This window comes from Nomascus leucogenys, chromosome 17, assembly GCF_006542625.1.
Source record: "Nomascus leucogenys isolate Asia chromosome 17, Asia_NLE_v1, whole genome shotgun sequence".
NCBI lineage: Eukaryota > Metazoa > Chordata > Mammalia > Primates > Hylobatidae > Nomascus > Nomascus leucogenys.
This window is the reverse complement of record NC_044397.1, coordinates 57,306,492-57,328,335: the sequence shown is the minus strand read 5'-3', so window position 1 is coordinate 57,328,335 and position 21,844 is coordinate 57,306,492. Positions and strand designations below refer to the sequence as shown.

The 21,844-nt window shown below is 34.6% G+C and overlaps 1 protein-coding gene across 1 annotated transcript in view; it reads left to right on the top strand.

Annotated features, from left to right (window-relative positions):
• ABCA13 (ATP binding cassette subfamily A member 13) overlaps positions 1–21,844 on the top strand; it is a 489,071-nt gene that overhangs the window by 84,012 nt on the left and 383,215 nt on the right. The window contains exons 16-19 of the mRNA XM_030795834.1: positions 8,496–8,610; positions 11,477–16,258; positions 17,794–19,620; positions 21,075–21,184. Of these exons, the coding sequence (XP_030651694.1) occupies positions 8,496–8,610; positions 11,477–16,258; positions 17,794–19,620; positions 21,075–21,184 (6,834 nt within the window). The remainder of the gene's footprint in view (positions 1–8,495; positions 8,611–11,476; positions 16,259–17,793; positions 19,621–21,074; positions 21,185–21,844) is intronic.

Here is a 21,844-nt window from a genome sequence, read left to right as displayed (position 1 = left end):
TCCTTTGGCATTTCTTGTAGCAAAAGTCTAGTGTTAATGAACTGTCAGTTTTCATTCATATGAAAAAGTGTTAATTTTACTTCCACTTTTGAAGAACAACTTGTTAAATATGGTATTCTCTGTTGATAGGTTTTTTTTTTCTTTCAGCACTTTAAATATGTCATTCAACTGCCTTCTGGCATGTAAGAGAAGTCAGTTGGTAATCCTATAAAAGCTCCATCGTATGTTATTAGTCGTTTTTCTTTTGCTGCTTTTAAGATTCTCACTTTGTCTTTGACTTTTGATAGTTTCATTATAATATGCCTTCGTATGGATCTCTTTGGGTTTATGCTCCTTGAAGTTTTTTAACTTCTTGCATTTGTATATCCATTTATTTTTCAAATGTGGAGTGTTTTCAGCCATTAATTCTTTAAATACACTCTCTGCCCCTTTCTCTTTTTCTCATCTTCTGCTTGTGTATATGGGTTGGCTTGGTGGTGTCTCATAAGTTCCTTGGGCTGTGTTCATTTTTTTTCTTTGCTCCTATGATTTGATTGTTTCAAATGGCCCATCTTTAAGTTTGCTGATTCTTTCTTTTGCCTGAATTTCTAAATTCATTTATTCAATTTTTTAGCTCCAGAATGTCTTTGGGTTCTTTGTAAATACAGCCATGCATCACTTAATAATGTGGATGCATTCTGAGAAATGCATTGTTAGGCAATTTTGCCATTGTTCAAACATCATAGAGTATATTTACACAAACCTAGATGGTATAGCCTACTACATACCTGGACTATATGGTTAGCCTATTGTTCCTAGGCCACAAACATATACAGGTTATTCTACTGAATACTGTAGGCAATTGTAACATGATAGTATTTGTGTATTTAAACATATATAACATAAAATGGTTAGGTAAAAATATAGTATTATAATCTTATGGGACCAAACATCATTATGTGGTATATGACTGTAATCTCTATCTCTTTGATAATATTCCACTTTGTTTATAAACCATTTTCTAGATTTAGTTTGGTTGTTTTTCACTGTGTTTTCTTTGAGTTCATTGGCCATATGTAAGGTAGTTGTTTTAATTTATTTATCAAGTAAGTCAGAGGCCTGCATTTCTTTAGCGGACAATCTCTGGAGATTTATCTTGTTCCTTTGAATCATTCGTGTTACTCTGTTTTATTTTGGTATGTCTTGATATCTTCTGTTGAGATTTGGACACTTGAAAATAATTTCCGCTTCCCCCAGCTTTTGTAGAATGGCTTTGTGCAGGGGAAGACCTTCATTGCCCAAACTGTTTTAAAGGCTCAGGGTCTTTTAAATCTTTTCGAGGATGTGTATTCCCTAAGCCTAAATGTGTGCTTTTATTCCACTTCCCTGCATACATAGCATCTGCTTTAAAATGTATTAATTTATTCATTCTCCTGGTTCATCTCAAAAGCCTTGGATGTTTATTGTATTCCTGTGTCCATAATTGATTACTCCTAGCCACCTACAGTAATACAGACTCCCTGCAGCTCTAACATGCCACAGTGACTGACTGCTGCTTTCAGTGGCCTCCAACCTGGCATCCAAACTATGCCACTTTTCTCATCTGTGCTCTACATCAGGCAAGACAGAAACCAGCCACTTCGGCAGCCCCTAGGCAAGCCAAGTATTGCCAGCAAGTTCTATTTTTTCCCTTGTATACTGAGGGAGGAACTTGGAATTGATACACATCTTCCTGACAGTGGCATATTTATGGCCAATAAAGTGGTTGATTTTAGAGTATGTGCCATGTGCACGTGAGAAGAATGTGTTTTCTGTTATTTTCTGGTAGAGAGTTCTGTAGAAGTCTGTTAGGCCCATTTTGTCAAGTGCCAAGTTCAAGTCCCAAATATTTTTGTTAGTTTTCTGTCTTGATCTAATATTGTCAGTGGGGGGTTGAATTCTCCTTCTATTATTGTGTGGTTATGTAAGTTTCATTGTCGGTCTCTATGAACTCATTTTATGAATCTAGATGCTCCTGTGCTGGATGCATATATATGTAGGATAGCTAGGTCTTCTTGTTGGATTGAACCTTTACCATTATGTAATGCCCTTCTTTGTCTTTTTAAATTATTGTTGGTTTAAAGTTTGTTTTGTCAAAAGCAAACTATAGCAAGCCCTGCTTTTTTCTGCTTTCCATTTGCTTGGTAGATTTTTCTTCATTCCTTTTCTTTCAGCTTATGGGTGTCATTGCATGTGAGATGGGTCTCTCGAAGACACATAGTGTCTTACTTCTTTATCCAACTTACACTTTGTGTTTTTTAATTGGAGCATGCATAGTTTTAGCCTGTTTACATTCAAGGTTAATATTAATATGTACAGATATGATTCTGATATCATGTTGTTAGTTGGTTACTATGCAGACTTGATTGTGTTGTTTCTTTATAGTGTTAATGATCTATATACTTAAGTGTTTTTTTTGTGGTGCCCAGTAACTGTCTTTCATTTCCATATTTAGCACTCCCTTAAGTATTTCTTTTGAGGCAGGTCTTGTGATATTGAATTCCCTTAGCATTTGCTTGTCCCAAAAGGATCTTATTTCTCCTTTGTGCGTGAGAGCTCTGTTATTGTTTCCTCAGCTTGGTCTATTCTGCTGTGAATACTTGCAATTGTATTATGAAATTCTTATAGTGTGTTTTTCAGCTCTGTGAGATCAGTTCTATTCTTTCTTGTAATGACCATTTAATTTTTCAGCTCCTGTATCATTTCCTTATATTCCTTAGATTTCTTGGATTCAGTTTCAACTTTCTCCTATATCTAAGTGGTCTTTGTTCTTATCCATATTTCTGAAGTGTGCCATTTCAGCCATTTCAGCCTGGTTAAGAACACTTGCTGGGGAACTAGAGCAGTCATGTGGAGGAAAGAAGACATACATTATCTTATGGTTACTTAAATTTATGGAGTGCAGTTTTATGATGCAGATAAAGCATTAACTGTTTGGTGTTTTGGCATGGGTTTTGGAAGCAGATGGACTTGGTAGTGAACATTGCATCTGACACAGATTCTTAATTACTTTTATCCTTGGTAAAATAAAAATTTACATAGTTTTCTTTACTGAGTTCTTATGAAGATTAAATAAAATGATGTTTCTAAAATGCTTAGCACAGTATTGTAGGCACATGCAATTAATATTAGTACCCTTTTCTTCCTCACCGAAATGAGTGTCAAAATTTTGAGGCATTACAACCAATGGCCAGGAAATTTGATATGGATGATTTTATTTATGTATTTTGTTTAAAAAATTCTTTGATATTGTTGAGCTTTTTAAATTTTTTAATTTTTATGGATACATAGTAGGCATGTATATTTATGAGTAACATGAGATATTTTCATACAGGCATGCAATGTGTAGTAATCACAACAATGTTGACATATACATATATCCATAAAACTGTCATCACAATTAAGACAGTGAAAGTCTTCATTGTTCTCAAAAGCTTCTTCTCTATTGTCAATTCCGGCTTCCTGCCCTGTCACCGGGCTACCATTGCTCTGCTTTCTGTCACTGTATTTGAGTTTTCATTTTGTAGAGATTTTTATAAATGGAAATATGCAGTATGTACTTTTTTGTCTAACTTATTTTACTTAGCATAATTAATTAGCATTAATTAGTGTGAGATTCATTCATGTTGTAGTGTATTCATTCCTTTTATCATCCATCATATGGATGTATCACAGTTTGTCAATCCATTCACACAATTCACAATTTGGTTGCTGACTCTTTCTGGCTTTACAAGTAAAGCTGCTGTGAACATTCATGGACAAGTCTTGTTTTGGAAATATACTTTCTTTTCCTTAAAATTGAAACGGTTTGATTATGTGGGAGTTGTATGCTTAGCCTTTTACAAAATTCACAAACTGTTTTTTAAAGTCATTGTACCCTTTTACACTCCCATTGGCAGTGCATGAGAGTTAAAATACCTCTACTTCCTTACCAACACTTGGTATGATCAGTCTTTTAAATTTTAATCATTCTAATAGGTGTGTAGTGGTATACTATTATGGATTTAATTCGTTTATATGAGTAATAATTTTGAACACCTGTCTTTTCATGGACTTATATGCCATCTGTATTTTTGTTCATAAATTGTATATTCAAATATTTCCCACTTTTTAAATTGGGTTATTTGTTTATTATTTAGTTTATAATTTTCCTATATATACAGGATACAAACTCTTTATCAGACATATGCTTTGCAAATATTTCCTCCTGGCCTCTGGACTCTCTTTTCATTCTTCTTAACCAAGTAATCCAGGAGCAACATTTTAATTTTGATGATATTTTGTTTATTTTTTTTGTTTTCTTAATAGATCCTGCTTTTGGTGTTGTAGCTAAGAAACCTTTGCTAACTCACAAGTTTGCAAAGATTTTTGCCTATATATTTCTTCTATAAGTTTAATAGATTTATGTCCTAAATTTAGGTCTATAATTCATTTTGTGTTAATTTTTGTATGTGGTGTAGGCATATACCAAAGTTTATTATGATTACTTTTGCATAAGGGGACCTAATTACTCCAGCAAAATTTTTTATGAAGGCTATTCTTTTTCCATTGAATTACATTTGTATTTTTGTCAAAAAGTAGTTATATAAATAAGTGGGTCTTTTTCTGAACTCTCTATTTTATCCCAGAGATCTATTTGTCTATCTTTATACCAAAATTAACTACCTTGGTTATCATAGCTTTATAGTAAAGCTGAAATTCAGGTAGTGTTAGACCTTTAATTTTGTTCTTTTTTTTTTTTTAAATTGTTTTTAGCTATTGTAGGTCATTTGCCTTTCCATATGAATTTTTGAATCTGCTTGTCAGTTTCTCAAAATTATGCTGGAATTTTAACCAAGATTGAATTGAGTCTATAGATGAATTAAGGGAGAATTAACTTTTTAATTATTTTCAATGTTCTAGCTCATGGTATATCTCTCCATTTATTTCGTCTTCTTTGTTTTTCCTTAACAAATCCTGTAGTGTTTATTCTAAAAGTCTTTCACATCTTTTTTCAGATTTATCCCTAAGATTTTAATACTTTTAATGCTTTTATAAATTGTTTGATTCTTAAAAATTTTGATCTTCAATAATTTGTTGCTCATATAAATGTATATATAACTATACATTTAAGTTTTGTATATTCGTCTTGTATCATGCAAATGTGCTAAATTCACTTTTTAGTATTTTTATAGATTTCATCAGATTGTCTATAAATCATGTTATCTGTGAATGATGATTTAATTGTTTTTGTATGTCTTTTATTTATTTTATTCATTCTTATTACACTGGCTATAACTTCTAGTATAATATGGAATAGAAATGATGAGAGGTAACATCTTTGTCTTTTCCTTGATCCTGGAAGAGGAGTATTTAATCTTTGGCAATTGAGTATAATGTTAGCTATAGTTTTTCATAGATACTTTTTATTAGGTTAGAGTAGTTTTCTTTTATTCCTACTTTGGCAAGAGCTTTTAATCAGGAATAGATGTCAGATTTGTCAAATGTTTTTCTGCATCTATTGAGATGATTTTTTAATTTTTTTGAATTTAGTTTTTAAAAAATTTCTAGTCATATAGTAAATTGCATTGATTATTTTAAATGTTAAATTAACCTTGCATAACTGAGATAAACTCCACTTGATCAAAATATATTACCTTTTTATCTATTATTGGATTTAATTTGTTAAAATTTTGTTTAACATTTTGCATCAGTTTTTATGAGGGACAGTGGTCTGTAGTAGTCTTTTTTTAATTTGTCTTTGTCTTATATTTATAGATAATCATAAGCTCATAGAATTATTCAGAAGTATTCTCTTATTCTCAATTTTCTGCAAGAGTTTGTGTTGGATGGGTATTATTTCTCACTTAAATGTTTGGTAGAATTCACTAATGAAGCCATCTAGGCTTTTAGGGTTTTTTATTAGAAGATATTTAATTACAAATTCAATTTTTAATATACGTTAGGGCTACTCAAGTTGTTCAATTTAGTATCATAAGGGTTTTTTTTTAAAAAACTGTATTCTATTATTAACTTCTTAATTTGTATAGAATCGGTGGTAATAGCACCTTTCTCATAGTTGATATTGATAACTTGTGCCATTTTTTCTTGATCACTCTGCCTAGAGGCTTATCAATCTTATTATTGATCTTCTCAAACAACCAGCCTTTGATTTCATTCATTTTTCTCTACTGGTTTTATTTTTACTTCCTTGATTTCCACTCTTCTTTCTTTATTCTACTTAGTTTTGGTTTAACTGACTCTTCTAATTGCTTTGCATGGGAGATGAGGTCATCAATTTGAGACCATTATGTTTTCTAATGTAGGTGTTTAGTGGTATACATTTTCCCTTAAATACTTTTCCTAGAGGCATCCCACTAATACTGGCATGTTGTACTTTCATTTTCATTCAGTTCAAAGTACTTTCTATGTTTCCTTTTGATTTCTTTTTTCATCTATGAGTTATTTAGAAGTTATTTTTCAAATATTTGGGATTTTCAAGAAATATTTCTGTTACTGATTTCCAATTTAATTTCATTTTAACCAGTGAACATTCTTTGTAGGACTTTAATCCTGTTAAGTTTATTGGGACTTTCTTTATGGTCTGGAATGTGATCTACCTTGGTAAATGCTCCATATGCGCTGGAGAAGAATGTGTGTTATGTTGCTGTTGGGTGGCATTATTTTATAAAAAGCAATTACCTCAAGTTGTTTGATAGTATTGTACAAATCTTCTGTTTCCTTACTGATATTTTGTCTTGAGCAGCATTGAAATATCTTGACTATAATTATACATTTTTCTATTTCTTCTTAGATTTCTATTCATTTTTGTTTCATGTGTTGTGAAGCTCTGTTGTAATGTTCACAAACATTCAGAATTGTTATATGTTCTTGATTAATACTTTTATCATCATGAAATGATAATTATGTTATCATCTGAAACCTACTTTGTCTGATACCTTTCTTTTGATTAGTGTTAGAGTGGTATGCCTTTTCCATCCTTTTACTTGTAACTTGTTTATGTCCTTATATTTCAAGTGCATTTCTTACAAGTAGCATACAATTGGATCTTGTTTTATCCAGTCTTACAAATTTTGCCTTTTTTTGAGCATGTAAATTATATATTAGGTTGGTGCAAAAGTAATTGCTTTTAAATAAATTTGCTATACCTTTAAAGGCAAAAACCACAATTACTTTTGCATCAACCTAATAGTATAAACTAAATAACATAAACCATTTTATGTGATTAACGTTCCCTTCTGCTAGTTCTATCATTGCTGTCACTTTTGATTGATTAATTTTTCTCTTCTTTTTGGGTCATATTTTTCTGCTTCTTTACATGCCTGCTAATTTTTTATTGAGTTACAAATATTACAAATTTTAACCTTGTTTTGTGCTAATTATTTTTGCATGCCTATAAATAATCTTGAAACAAATTGCTTGAAATAATTTGATTCTTTAGGATCTCGTTTTTAAGATTTGTTAGGCAGGATTGGCAAAGTGCTCAGTTCGATGATAAATAGTTCCCGCTCCTGAAGCAAGACCCTTTTTTTTGTACTTTACTCAATGACTAATGAATTATGAATACTTCAGTCTGGCTGATGGAAACAAAGTGTATTCCTGGTCCTGACCACCAGAAACTGTTATCTTTAATCCTTTTTTTTAAAAAAAATTATTTATTTATTTATTTATTTTGAGACAGTCTTGCTCTGTCACCCAGGCTGGAGTGCAGTGGCGTGATCTTGGCTCACTGCAATCTCCCCCTCCCGGGTTCAAACAATTCTCCTGCCTCAGCCTCCCAAGTAGCTAGGATCACAGGCGCCCACCACCACACCTGGCTAATTTTTTTGTATTTTTAGTAGAGATGGGGTTTCACCATGTTGTCCAGGCTAGTCTCAAACTCCTGACCTCAGGTGATCCATCTGCCTCGGCCTCCCAAAGTGCTGGGATTACAGGTGTGAGCCACCGCACCCAACCACCTTTAATTCTTTTGGGTGTTTTCTTCCATGGTCTCAGGTAGTTTCCTCAAATGCCTGTGTTGATTATTACTCATCTGAATACTCAAGCGAAGCACACTGACAATTTCCTTGCCTTGTGCAGCCTTCTCTGGCACTCTGTCCTGTGGTTTCTAGCTGTCTTTCAGAGTCGAAGCTTTTTCCCAGCTCAGCATGTCCAATGGACTCTGGTTCAGTCTCTCCTTCCTGTGCCATGGCCTGGACTCACTTAAAGCAGTGAGCTGGGATAATCATAGGTCTCGCTCTGTTGTTTACTGCCTTTCATGGATCAGTATCTTACATTGCTCGATGGCCAGTGACTGGTACTTCATCTTGTCTGGAAGCACAAGTCAAATTAGAAAGATTCCTAATCATCTTTGTTTTTTTGTTTTTTTTTTAACATTTTCAACCATATTAGGTGAACTACTCTAGCATTTTTCACTTTATTAGATTTGTCTGTTATAACCAGTTTATAATTAATGTAGAAAATGTCTTTTTATTTAGCTTTTCCTGAGGAATCTCCTTGTTTTGAAGAAAACATGGATTGGAAAATTATCAGTGATAATTATTTTCAATTTTTGAATAACTTACTCAAGTCTCCAACAGCTTCCATATACAGGTAAGTTATCCGAATCCAACTTCTAGGTCTTGATTTAATTATCATCTGAAGATAATCAAAACCTAATTATAGGATATGCACTCTTTAAAATTCATGAGCCTGATTTAGATATTGACACAATCTTTCATATGAGCTGTTCAATAAATATTCCTTTAATAGAGTGTATGACTCAAGTATCAAGTTGTTTAATAGAATGTACGACTCAATGGATTTTGAAAGGAAATACAGATCGTAGTAAGAAAACTTTCCTTCAATAATAACATGATTTATAATAGATGCTCCAAAAATAAGGTATTTGTTTTTGAAAAATTGTCTTAGCTAGTTGCCTAGAGTTTAAGCAGGAAATCAATACTATAGATTCTGTTAGTTTCAAAGACTCCTGGGAGAGCGAAGTGGTCTTTGGAACTAAATTTGTCAGACTATTTTCTGCTGTCCTATTTCAGCACATGTATTGAAATGCAGATTTTTATGTATGGTTATGAATAGTGTGTCCAGTTTAAAGGTATACTCTGTTATTTGTGGGGTGTATTGGAACATGATGGGAGAGATGTTTTGCATAAGAGCAGTAACTCTCAAACTTGAGAATGGATTAAATCTGTGAAGATTGCTAAAAATAAGAATGTCTGCACCTTGCCTCAGACATATGAAATCTTGCTCTGTGTACAGGACCCAGGTTTCTATATATTTCACACATTCTATAGGTGGTTCCAGTGCACACCAAAGTTGGAGAACCATTCTGCTGTATCTGTCTAGAATGGGGATTAGTCATTCCTATAGAGCTTCTTAAGCCCAGCTATTAGTAGGAACAGAAGAAAGGACAATGGGATGGACCCTCTAGAGAATCAATTTCTTGCCTATGTCAGATTTTTAATTCTTCTTTCCTGAAAGCCTCAAAAATTTAATAGCCCTGGAAAACCAGCACAAAACTAGTCTACATGTGCACAAGGACAGGTTTAATTTTATATTTGTAGACCCATAGCAGTTGGCACAGTGTCTTTCATCATAGATAGTAGTAGATAATTAGATGTTTATTTTAATGAATTAAAAACCATTGAACATTAAGCGCAATTTATATCAAGAAAGCTGAACTTGAAATGACAAAACCTGGGTCATCTCCTAGTCATGCTACATAATAACAGCTTGAATCTGCCAATTAAAAAAAATAAAAAGTTTCTTTTTTCATGAAAGGGAAATAATGATGTGTACTTCAAAAGGCTGTTGTAGGGATTAACTAAGGTTGTAGTTGTGCAAGTGCTTTATAAACTAAATTACTAGAGTAATATAAAAACATGTGGCAATAATTCTATTAGTAGTACTACTTCTACTTCAATTTATTATTCTATTGCTATTCCATAACCCTCTGAGTTCCCAATACAAATAAAGACAGTTTTATATTCTCCTCTATCAAGGCACAATGACTTGGATGGTAGTTAGGCATCTATTCTTAGGGAGGGCTGGATTTAGGCAAGGTTTATGTTGAATTCCTAGTAGAACGTTCCCTTTCCTGATGGGATTTTTTTTCCCCAGGAATTATTTCAGAGAACCCATTCTGTCCTAAAAATAACAACTAACTAAATTAAGATTATATTTTTGTGTGGGGTGCTCAGGTCTCAGCTATTAGGGAAGTAAACAGCATTCTTGCCTTTGGTAGGTCTATGTCTGTCCTATGTCAGACAGTGTGTTATACGACAGGAGCAGAGGGTTAAAAAACTTAGGAAGTAATTTACCCTTTAAGGCATAAATAGCCAATAAAGGTCAAAAATTCCTTACCCACAATTCTGAACTCTTACAAAGTCTGAAAATAGAGGCTTTTCTTATGGTTGACATCACAACTCATTCAGCAGAGATTTAGCATGAACTGATGTGAAGCAGTTTCAAGTGTATTATCCTGCGTCGCGAGATCATTCACAGGTCTCACTGTGGAAGTGTTAATATGTTGATGATCAGGGCTGTCCCAACCCTAACTGAGATGCATGAATACATATCTGATACCTGTACCATGCTGCATTTCTAAAGGATGAACATCCTGAATTCTGAAACACATGTAACCCCAAGGATGTCAAAAGTGGACTTGTAACTTCTGAGTTAGTAGAAGTTAGTTCTGCAAGTGTGGATTTCTATTACAAGAGGGGACTTACAGTGTCTGAGTTGCTCTTCTGAGAACTCTGTATTTTAAAATTAAACACCTGGAGATAAGTTACCCCATATATAATAATGAGTTTCTAACAGTAGCATGTATATAGTATTGTTGGAAGAGCACTGGAATTGCCTTCCAGGACTGGGAATGCCCACACCTTGCTGAAACCATACAGGCATGGTTTCTAATGCACTCCACTATTTGTGCTACCTTTATATGCCAAGACATTTTAGATACGATTTCTTTTTAAAAACTCAAACTCTTGGACTCAAGCAATCTTCTTGCCACAGCCTCCAGAGTAGCTGAGATTACAGGTGCCCATCATTGCACCAATATATACACTTTATTATTTGTCAGTTAAACAATACATTCAAATAAAAGTAAAAAAAAAAAAAGAAATGGAATTAAATCCTAAGATTCTTCTGGCATAAATAGCAAACTTATCTTTAATAATCATACATATTATTGTTAAATATGCCGGGGGAAAATAATTGAGAATGCATTCTTTTTGGTGGTAGGAAACATTTTAAGCTAAATATATATAACTTCATTGTGCATTTCTAAAAAACACTTTCAAGTGCTCACATTAGTTTAATTTCTGTTGGAAATCATGTTGTCTATTAAATGTTTTGTTTGTGTTTTACTATCAATAAATGAGTATTAACTTGGAAATTTGATAAATCAAAATTTTTTTTATTTTATACTAAAATAATTCAATTAATATTACAGGGCTTTAAATTTCACAAAGCACCTTCTAATGATGGAAAAGAAGTTGCACACCCTTGAGGATGAACAAATGAACTTTCTTTTATCATTTGTGGGATTTTTTGAGAAATTATTGTTGCCTAATCTTTTTGACTCCTCCATTGTTCCCAGTTTCCACAACCTCCCATCTCTCACAGAGGATATTCTGAATATAAGTTCTCTGTGGACAAATCATTTAAAAAGTTTAAAGAGAGACCCATCTGCCACTGATGCTCAGAAACTCTTGGAATTTGGCAACGAAGTGATTTGGAAAATGCAAAAAATTCTCGAAAGTCACTGGATAAGGAAGGAACCAAAAAATCTTTTGAGATTCATGGAATTAATACTTTTTGAAATTAATCCCAAATTACTAGAATTATGGGTCTATGGGAATTCAAAAGGAAAAAGAGCTAAATTGGAAAACTTCTTTACACTTTTAAATTTTTCTGTTCCAGAAAATGAGATTCTGAGTACAAATTTTAACTTTTCCCAGTTGTTCCATTCAGATTGGCCTAAATCACCAGCTATGAACATAGATTTTGTACGTTTAAGTGAGGCTATAATAAATAGTCTCCATGAATTTGGATTTTTGGAGCAGGAACAGATCTCAGAAGCTCTGAACACAGTCTATGCTATCAGGAATGCATCTGATCTTTTCTCAGCCCTTTCTGAACCACAAAAACAAGAAGTTGATAAAATTTTGACTCACATACACCTAAATGTCTTCCAGGACAAGGATTCAGCTTTACTTCTGCAAATTTATTCTTCATTTTACCGATATATTTATGAATTATTGAATATTCAGAGTAGAGGCTCTTTGTTGACTTTCCTTACACAAATCTCAAAACACATTTCAGATATCATAGAACAATTTAATTTCCAAAACATCAGTAAAGCATTTGCATTTTTATATAAGACAGCAGAGGTTCTTGGGGGAATTTCTAATGTATCTTATTGTCAGCAATTGCTTTCAATTTTTAACTTTTTGGAGCTTCATGCCCAATCCTTCATGTCTACAGAGGGCCAAGAACTGGAAGTGATCCACACTACTTTGACAGGCCTCAAACAGCTGCTCAGAATTGATGAAGATTTTCGTATTTCTTTATTTCAATATATGAGCCAATTCTTCAACAGTTCAGTAGAAGACCTATTGGATAATAAATGCTTGATTTCGGACAATAAACACATTTCTTCCATAAATTATTCAACAAGTGAGGAGTCTTCATTTGTTTTTCCATTGGCACAAATTTTTTCAAACCTCTCAGCAAATGTCAGTGTGTTCAACAAGTTTATGTCCATTCACTGTACCGTTTCATGGCTTCAAATGTGGACTGAAATCTGGGAAACCATATCTCAATTATTTAAGTTTGACATGAATGTTTTCGCATCTCTTCATCATGGTTTCACTCAGCTTTTGGATGAATTGGAAAATGATGTGAAAGTCTCTAAAAGCTGCCAGGGTATATTTCCCACCCATAATGTTGCTAGACTTATATTAAATTTCTTTAAAAATGTAACTCAAGCCAGTGACTTCCATGATTGGGAGGACTTCCTGGATCTCAGGGATTTTTTGGTAGCTTTAGGTAATGCATTAGTTTCAGTAAAAAAACTGAACTTGGAGCAAATGGAGAAATCCCTTTTCACCATGGAAACTGCCCTGCATCAGTTGAAGACGTTTCCATTCAACGCAAGTGCAAGCATAGAGTTTTTAAATTCTCTGCTTGAAGTTTTCATTGAGTTTAGCAGTACCTCAGAATATATAGACAGAAATCTAGATCCAATAAATGACTTTCTTTCAAATAATCTCACAAATTATGGAGAAAAATTTGAAAATATCATCACTGAGCTAAGAGAAGCAATAGTATTTCTTAGAAATGTATCACATGACCGAGACTTGTTTTCCTGTGCTGATATTTTCCAAAATGTTACTGAGTTTATTTTAGAAGATGGCTTTTTATATTTAAATACCTCACAGAGGATGTTACATATTCTAGACATGTTAAATTCCACATTTTCCTGTGAGAACACAATTAGCAGGCTGAAAGGATGCATTGTATGGTTAGATGTTATAAACCATTTGTATTTGTTGTCTAACTCCAGTTTTTCACAAGGCCATCTTCAAAATGTTTTGGAGAATTTCAGAGATATAGAAAACAAAATGAACTCTATATTAAAAATTGTAACTTGGGTGTTAAACATAAAAAAACCTCTTTGTTCATCAAATGACTCACATATAAATTGTGTAAATATTTACTTGAAAGATGTAACTGACTTTCTAAATATTGTACTTACTACAGTCTTTGAAAAAGAGAAGAAACCTAAATTTGAGATTTTATTAGCTCTTTTAAATGATTCCACAAAGCAAGTAAGGATGAGTATCAACAACTTAACAACAGACTTTGATTTTGCATCTCAATCCAATTGGAGATATTTTACTGAATTAATTCTAAGACCAATAGAAATGTCAGATGAAATTTCTAATCAGTTTCAAAATATTTGGCTTCATTTAATAACACTGGGGAAGGAATTTCAGAAGCTTGTAAAAGGTATTTACTTTAATATCCTGGAAAATAATTCCTCTTCTAAAACTGAAAACTTGTTAAACATATTTGCCACCAGTCCAAAAGAAAAGGATGTAAACAGTGTAGGCAATTCCATTTATCACTTAGCTAGTTACCTTGCCTTCAGCTTATCTCATGACATCCAAAATTCACCAAAAATAATAATTTCACCTGAAATAATGAAAGCTACGGGTCTTGGTATTCAACTGATAAGGGATGTGTTCAATTCCTTAATGCCTGCAGTTCATCACACTAGTCCACAAAATGCAGGTTATGTGCAAGCTTTGAAGAAGGTAACTTCTGTCATGCATACTCTTAAGAAGGCAGACATAGACCTTCTAGTGGATCAGCTTGAACAAATTAGTGTAAGCCTAATGGATTTCTTTAAGAATATCGGTAGTGTGGGAACTGGCAATTTAGGGGTCAATTTGCTTGTTGGCCTGATGGAAAAATTTGTAGACAGCTCGCATTCTTGGAATATTAATCATCTGCTGCAGCTCTCACGCCTATTTCCTAAAGATGTTGCGGATGCTGTGATAGATGTGTACTATGTGCTTCCTCATGCTGTAAGGCTCCTGCAGCAAGTACCTGGTAAAAACATCACTGAAGGCCTCAAGGATGTCTACAGCTTCACGCTCCTTCATGGCATAACCATTTCAAGTATCACCAAGGAAGACTTCGCAATTGTGATAAAAATTCTTTTGGATATAATTGAATTAGTATCAGATAAGCCAGATATTATTTCAGAGGCTTTAACTTGTTTTCCTGTGGTTTGGTGCTGGAATCACACAAATTCCAGATTTCAGCAGAATTCAAAGGTAGACCCCTGCAATGTCCATGGGCTCATGTCTTCTTCCTTTTATGGCAAAGTGGCCAGTATACTCGATCATTTCCACCTGTCTCCCCAAGGTGAAGATTCACCATGTTCAAATGAAAGCTCACGAATGGAAATAACTAGGAAAGTGGTCTGCATTATTCATGAATTAGTGGGCTGGAATTCTATTCTTCTGGAGCTCTCTGAAGTCTTCCATGTTAACATTTCTCTTGTGAAAACTGTGCAGAAATTTTGGCATAAGATATTACCATTTGTCCCACCTTCAATAAATCAAACTAGGGATAGCATCTCTGAACTTTGTCCTAGTGGTCCCATAAAGCAAGTTGCTTTGCAAATCATAGAAAAACTTAAAAATGTCAACTTTACAAAAGTTACATCAGGTGAAAATATTCTTGACAAGCTAGATAGTTTAAACAAGATCCTTAACATTAATGAAGACACAGAGACATCTGTTCAAAATATTATTTCCTCAAATTTGGAGAGGACAGTACAATTGATTTCTGAAGACTGGAGCCTAGAAAAAAGTACTCATAATCTACTCTCTTTATTCATGATGCTCCAGAATGCAAATCTCACGGTTAGCAGTTTAGAAGCATTACCAAGTTTTATTGAAAAAAGTGAAACACCTTACAACTTTGAAGAACTATGGCCCAAGTTTCAACAAATCATGAAAGACCTAACCCAAGATTTTAGAATCAGACACCTGCTTTCTGAAATGAACAAAGGAATCAAAGGTATAAATTCAGTGGCTCTTCAAAACGTAACTTTGCAATTTGCCCATTTCCTGGAAATCCTGGATTCACAGTCATTGAAGACATTAGAAATTATTGAAGATTTTCTACTGGTCACAAAAAACTGGCTTCAGGAATATGGAAATGAGGATTACTCCAGAATGATAGAAACATTATTCATTCCTGTGACCAATGAGAGTTCAACTGAAGATATAGCTTTGTTAGCCAAAGCTATTACTACTTTTTGGGGCTCTTTAAAAAATATATCTACAGAAGGCAATTTTGATGTTGCCTTTCTTACCCATCTGCTAAATCAAGAACAGCTGACTAATTTCTCAGTTGTTCAGCTGCTTTTTGAAAACATCCTAATTAATTCGATCAATAACTTGGCTGGGAATTCTAAAGAAGCAGCTTGGAACTTAAATGATACTGACCTTCAAATAATGAATTTCATTAACCTTATCTTGAACCATATGCAGTCAGAAACTAGTAGGAAAACAGTTCTCTCTCTGAGAAGCATGGTAGATTTCATGGAACAGCTTTTGAAAACATTCTTCTCGCTTTTGCTAAAGGAAGATTCTGAGAACAAAATATCTCTTCTGCTGAAAGATTTCCACAAAGATGTTTTTGCAGAGATGAGGTGAGTATACTTTTGCTTTGTGTCATATATGCAGTTGTGATATATTTCAAACTACTTTATTTTCTGGAGTATAGACATGTCAAAAACAGTATTTGTATCTAATACCTTTGGAAGATCTTTGATGTAAATTTGTCTTAATAAATATTTTATCAAAATGTCAAGGTAAAAGAATTTTGATTACTGTCATCTAGAAAAATATAAACCCAGCCCAGGGTAATTAATCATATATTATTCTTACATTTTTAGATTATGAAAACAATTGTGAATTCTATTTTATATGGATCTGAAAAATTAGTTTTCATAGCTGTACATGCATATACAGGATTGCCACAATTTGAATTGCTATACTGACTGTCTAATCACCAACTAGGGGCTTAAGTATTCTCAACCCAATGAATCTACTGTGATATTTGCATTTAGAGACATAAAAATTGATAATCACATTATCTTCTTTCCATATAACTTTAAAAATCTCATTTGAAGTTTGCCAGTGAAAAGGCTGGAGGGAAATTCCAATTTATTCCATGATGTCTGCTTTAGTCAAGTTTCAAGCAGAGTAACAAAAACCATCAAAGGATTTAATCCAAGGAAATCAGCTTACACAATTTTGGGGGCTGGCTAAGTAAGTCTGCAATCAGTAGGGCCGACTGTCAGGCAGGGAGGCCCACAGTAGGCAGGGGTGCCCACAGCAGGCAGGGGCACCATGGGCATGAGTGAAAGCTCCTTGTCCACAGGTGGTCAGGAAGGAAGATCAGGGAAAGGGAGAGCCACTGACTCTGAATACCCAGCAGTGGTTTTGTGCCTCTAAGTTACAGAGGTTCTATGCCCTCTTTCAGAGTTTTCCTGGACCACTCAGGACAGTATCCCTTCTGACTAATTTAAAGTTAACTGATCAGGGATTTTAACTCCATCTGCAAAATCTCTTAATAGCAACACCTAGATTAGCATTCGATTGAATAGCTGGGAGAAGATGTATTTATATTACAAAATGGCTATAACTCCCATCTATCCTAGAACTCTCATGAGGGAATCTCCCCTGTAGCCCACCCAGATGAGAAACATACAAGAAAGGGGCTTCTGCAGCTATTGTTCAGCTTAGTCACGTTGATACATCTGTCTAAGCAATTTGCTAGTACTTCTAAAGCTCAGAAAAATATAAATATGCTAACCACTTTTCAGAGACTTATCTCTTACATCAAGAATCACATTGTAGTCATTTTACCTTCTTTCCTAAGTAAAAGCCATTTTAACCTTTTTCATAAGCAAAAGTATGTGGCTTTTTAAGTTGCTAGGTTCAAAGAACTGTAACAGAATTTGTTCATGAAATTCCTCACTCTTTTCATTATTTGGCAACAAAATATTGAGTTTCATCTGAAATTATTTTAGCATGTCATCTTTTGCTCAGTATTATCTTCCCATGATGCTATTATAAAACAAGTAAAATAATATAAATCACTACATATCTTAATGTTTCCACTGTTAATGTATTAAAAATACAATTAAAAGTATATATATACATATATATATTTTTACAGTTTTGTCCCAAAAGATAAAATTCTAGAAATTCTGAAAATGGATCAATTTCTTACCCTGATGAAACAAGACAGATTGATGAACATTTTTTCAAGTTTAAAGGAGACTATATATCACCTAATGAAAAGTTCATTTATATTAGACAATGGAGAATTTTATTTTGATACTCATCAAGGACTGAAGTTCATGCAAGATTTATTTAATGCCCTTCTCACGGAAACTTCAATGAAAAATAAGACTGAAAATAATATAGACTTTTTCACCATGGTGAGTCAGTTGTTTTTCCATGTGAATAAGTCTGAGGACTTCTTCAAACTCAATCAAGATCTTGGGTTAGCTCTTCACCTTGTAAGAGAATGTTCAACAGAGATGGCAAGACTTCTGGATACAATTTTAAACTCTCCTAATAAGGACTTCTATGCTTTGTATCCTACCCTCCAAGAAGTTATACTTGCTAATCTAACAGATTTGCTTTTCTTTATAAATAATTCATTCCCTCTAAGAAACAGAGCAACATTAGAAATTACTAAGAGATTAGTTGGTGCTATTTCAAGAGCTAGTGAAGAAAGTCGTGTCCTGAAACCCCTCTTAGAAATGTCTGGGACTCTGGTCATGCTGTTGAATGACAGTGCTGACCTGAGAGATCTTGCTACATCAGTGGACTCCATTGTGAAACTTCTTAAGCTGGTCAAGAAAGTTTCGGGGAAGATGGCCACAGTTTTTAAAACTCATTTTATCTCTAATACCAAGGACAGTGTGAAATTCTTTGACACTCTGTATTCCATCATGCAACGAAGTGTTCAAAATCTTGTGAAAGAAATAGCTACTTTGAAAAAAATAGATCATTTCACATTTGAAAAGATAAATGATTTGTTGGTGCCATTTCTTGACTTGGCCTTTGAAATGATTGGGGTAGAACCTTATATGTCATCAAACTCTGATATTTTCAGTATGTCACTGAGCATACTCTCATATATGAACCAATCTAAGGACTTTTCTGATATTTTGGAAGAAATTGCTGAATTTTTAACATCTGTGAAAATCAAGTTGGAAGATGTGAAGAGTCTTGTGGTAGCATTTAACAATGAGACTCAGACATTTTCTATGGATTCTGTCAACTTATGGGAAGAAATTCTGGGTTGCTTAGTTCCTATAAATAACATTACCAACCAAATGGACTTCTTATACCCTAATCCAATTTCCAGTCATAGTGGCCCTCAAGATATAATATGGGAAATAATTCATGAAGTGATCCCTTTTTTGGATAAAATATTATCACAAAACGGCACAGAAATAGGATCTTTTTTGAAAATGGTGATCAATCTCACCTTAGAAGCTCTTTGGAAAAACTTAAAGAAAGATAATTGGAATGTTTCTAATCTGTCGATGACATTTACTCAGCATCCAAATAACCTTTTGAAAACCATAGAAACAGTTTTAGAGGCCTCCAGTGGAATTAAAAGTGACTATGAAGGTGATTTGAGTAAAAGTTTATATTTTGACACACCTTTGAGTCAGAATATAACTCATCATCAACTTGAAAAAGCAATCCATAATGTTTTAAGTAGAATAGCTCTCTGGAGGAAAGGGCTTCTGTTTAACAACTCTGAATGGATAACTTCCACAAGAACTTTGTTTCAGCCACTTTTTGAGATTTTCATTAAAGCAACCACCGGAAAGAATGTCACATCAGAAAAGGAAGAGAGAACCAAGAAAGAGATGATTGACTTTCCTTATAGTTTCAAACCATCTTCCTTTTTGGAGAAATACCTAAGAGGATTATTTGTATTGACTAAATACTGGCAACAAATCCCACTGACAGATCAAAGGTAATAAAAAGCCGAATTCACTTTGTTTTTTTCTCTACCGCAGTAACTATAAATTAGAACCATGCAGGAATTACAGTGAACCAGCGTAAGTAGTTCTTTTTGACTTCAACTTTCTTTACACTCTGAAGTTGGCTTCAACATAGAGCAATTCAGGTCCAGTCATTCTTTTTCATAATTCAACTCATTATTTGGCATTCAAATAAATTATAATTTATTCAAAATATTTCAAAAGTAAGTTATTTTATTCTCAGAAGCAAAAGCCCCTTATTCTATTCACTTATCCCAAGACTAGCTGCATAAACAATTTTTCTGTTCATATCCTCTGGCAGCCAAGGGTCCTATGACTCAGTATACACACAAGAACATGAAGCTGCTTGCTTCACAGGAAGTTATGTTTCCAGTTGTAGCTAACCACAGGAAAGGGCCAGGCAGCTGCTGGCTTCTGCCCTCTTTTGATTCTGCCAGACTTCACGTGGTTGATCCACCTCCAAGCCCTCCTATCCCTGAATGTTATGTCAATAGAAACCTGTTCTTAAAAGCTCCAGTCTTGCTAGTTGTCATGCCTTGGAAGCAGTCTGTTGCCTTAGGTTGGAGACTCTGTGCCTCCTGGTGTGCAGAGGCCCAGAGATGCTGCAGCTGTCCCTACCTGTCCTTTCTGTGGGTGAAAATACTGTTAGGGTAGTCCCTGGTCTCTTTCTCCCTGCTTTCCTCTCTGGCCCACATGGAGATTGGAGATGCCATGTCAACCCTGGTTCATTTGCCAGGCAGGCTGACTTATTTTCTGTTAGTTCTATTACTCCAGAGCTGTACCTTGAATCCAGTCATGTTCTATGAGCTGGAAAGATGTCTTTAGTTGGTGAAACAGGTAGCCACCGGCACGAATAACCATTGCTACCTTGGAATTTGACTGCTAGTTTTCAGAGCTTCCTTCCTCATCTCCTCCTTGCTTCTGATGTCAAACTATATTTTGTTTGACTTTAGTGCTCTGATCCCCAACTATACCCCGTTTGACTTTAGTGCTCTTCTTTGAATTGTCTTTTGAGCTGAGGTGGTCCTGGCAGCCCCATTCTCCACCAATCTCATGTTTTATCTCAAATTTTTAAGTTCTCCACAGAGGGAGTTTATACCTTAGCTCTTCATACCATCATGTTTTGACACCTTTTCAACATTTACCTTTGCATTTCAAAAGAATAGAACAAAATAAGAAAGAAAAGCAAGTATTAAGCTTATTGGCCACAAAATTGATGCTTTGAACTAATTCTGGAGACCTAAAGTTTTCTAAAGGTCCAGAATGTGTTATCTGTGTTTTCTTATGTTCCTATGAAGAAAATATGATTATGCAGGGAGGGAGGATGGTTCTTACATGTGTGTTATAACTTAACCTACACAGTAGAGATGCACATGGGTTGCACATTTTTACCCTTTTGTGTCATTGTATATATATTTTTTCTAAGTGTTGTTGAGATGTGTGAAGTTTTCCAGCAGACTGTGAAGCCCTCAGAAGCCATGGAGATGCTGCAGAAAGTGAAGATGATGGTCGTACGTGTCCTCACCATCATTGCAGGTGGGCTGCTCATATAACAAGTGCTCTGCAATTGCCCTGTGCCAGTTTTCAGAACTCGGGTGTCAGAGAGATGAGTAGATTGCACTTGAGTTTCTTTTAGAACAAAGCACAGCTGTCTTAGCCTGGCAACCAGGCCTTGAGGGATCTGCCCCTCCCAACCTCATTCCCACCACTGGGTCTCTACTCCAGCCAAATTGAATGGCCCCTTCCTGCCTCTTTGCTGGGCTTTCTGGTCTCTTTGTCTTTGCTCATGGAATGTGCTTCCCTTGTCCCCTTGACCTAAACTACAGCCGTACTCTGTGGCCTAGAGCTGGGGGTGTGTGTCTTGTCCAGAAGTGTTCCCCCATCTCCTTTACTGGCAAAGACCTGGAGGAGACTTTGATCACATGCAGTACGGTACTTTCTTCTTTCTTACATCTCCTCCCTCTGCTACAGTCAATATTTTTTAAAGATAGAAACTGTGTCATAACCTTCTGTGTGCATTTCCTGATGGGTGCTGAGTAGTCCCTGCAGTAACCTGAATTCCCTACAGCCGTGGCACTTATTGCTGGTATCATAGTTTTTGGTGTCTTCTTTTCCTGCTGCAGTCTGTAAGCTTACTGGGAACAGGATCAGTCTCTTGTTAAATTCTGTGTCTCCATAATACTCAGCGTAGTGTCC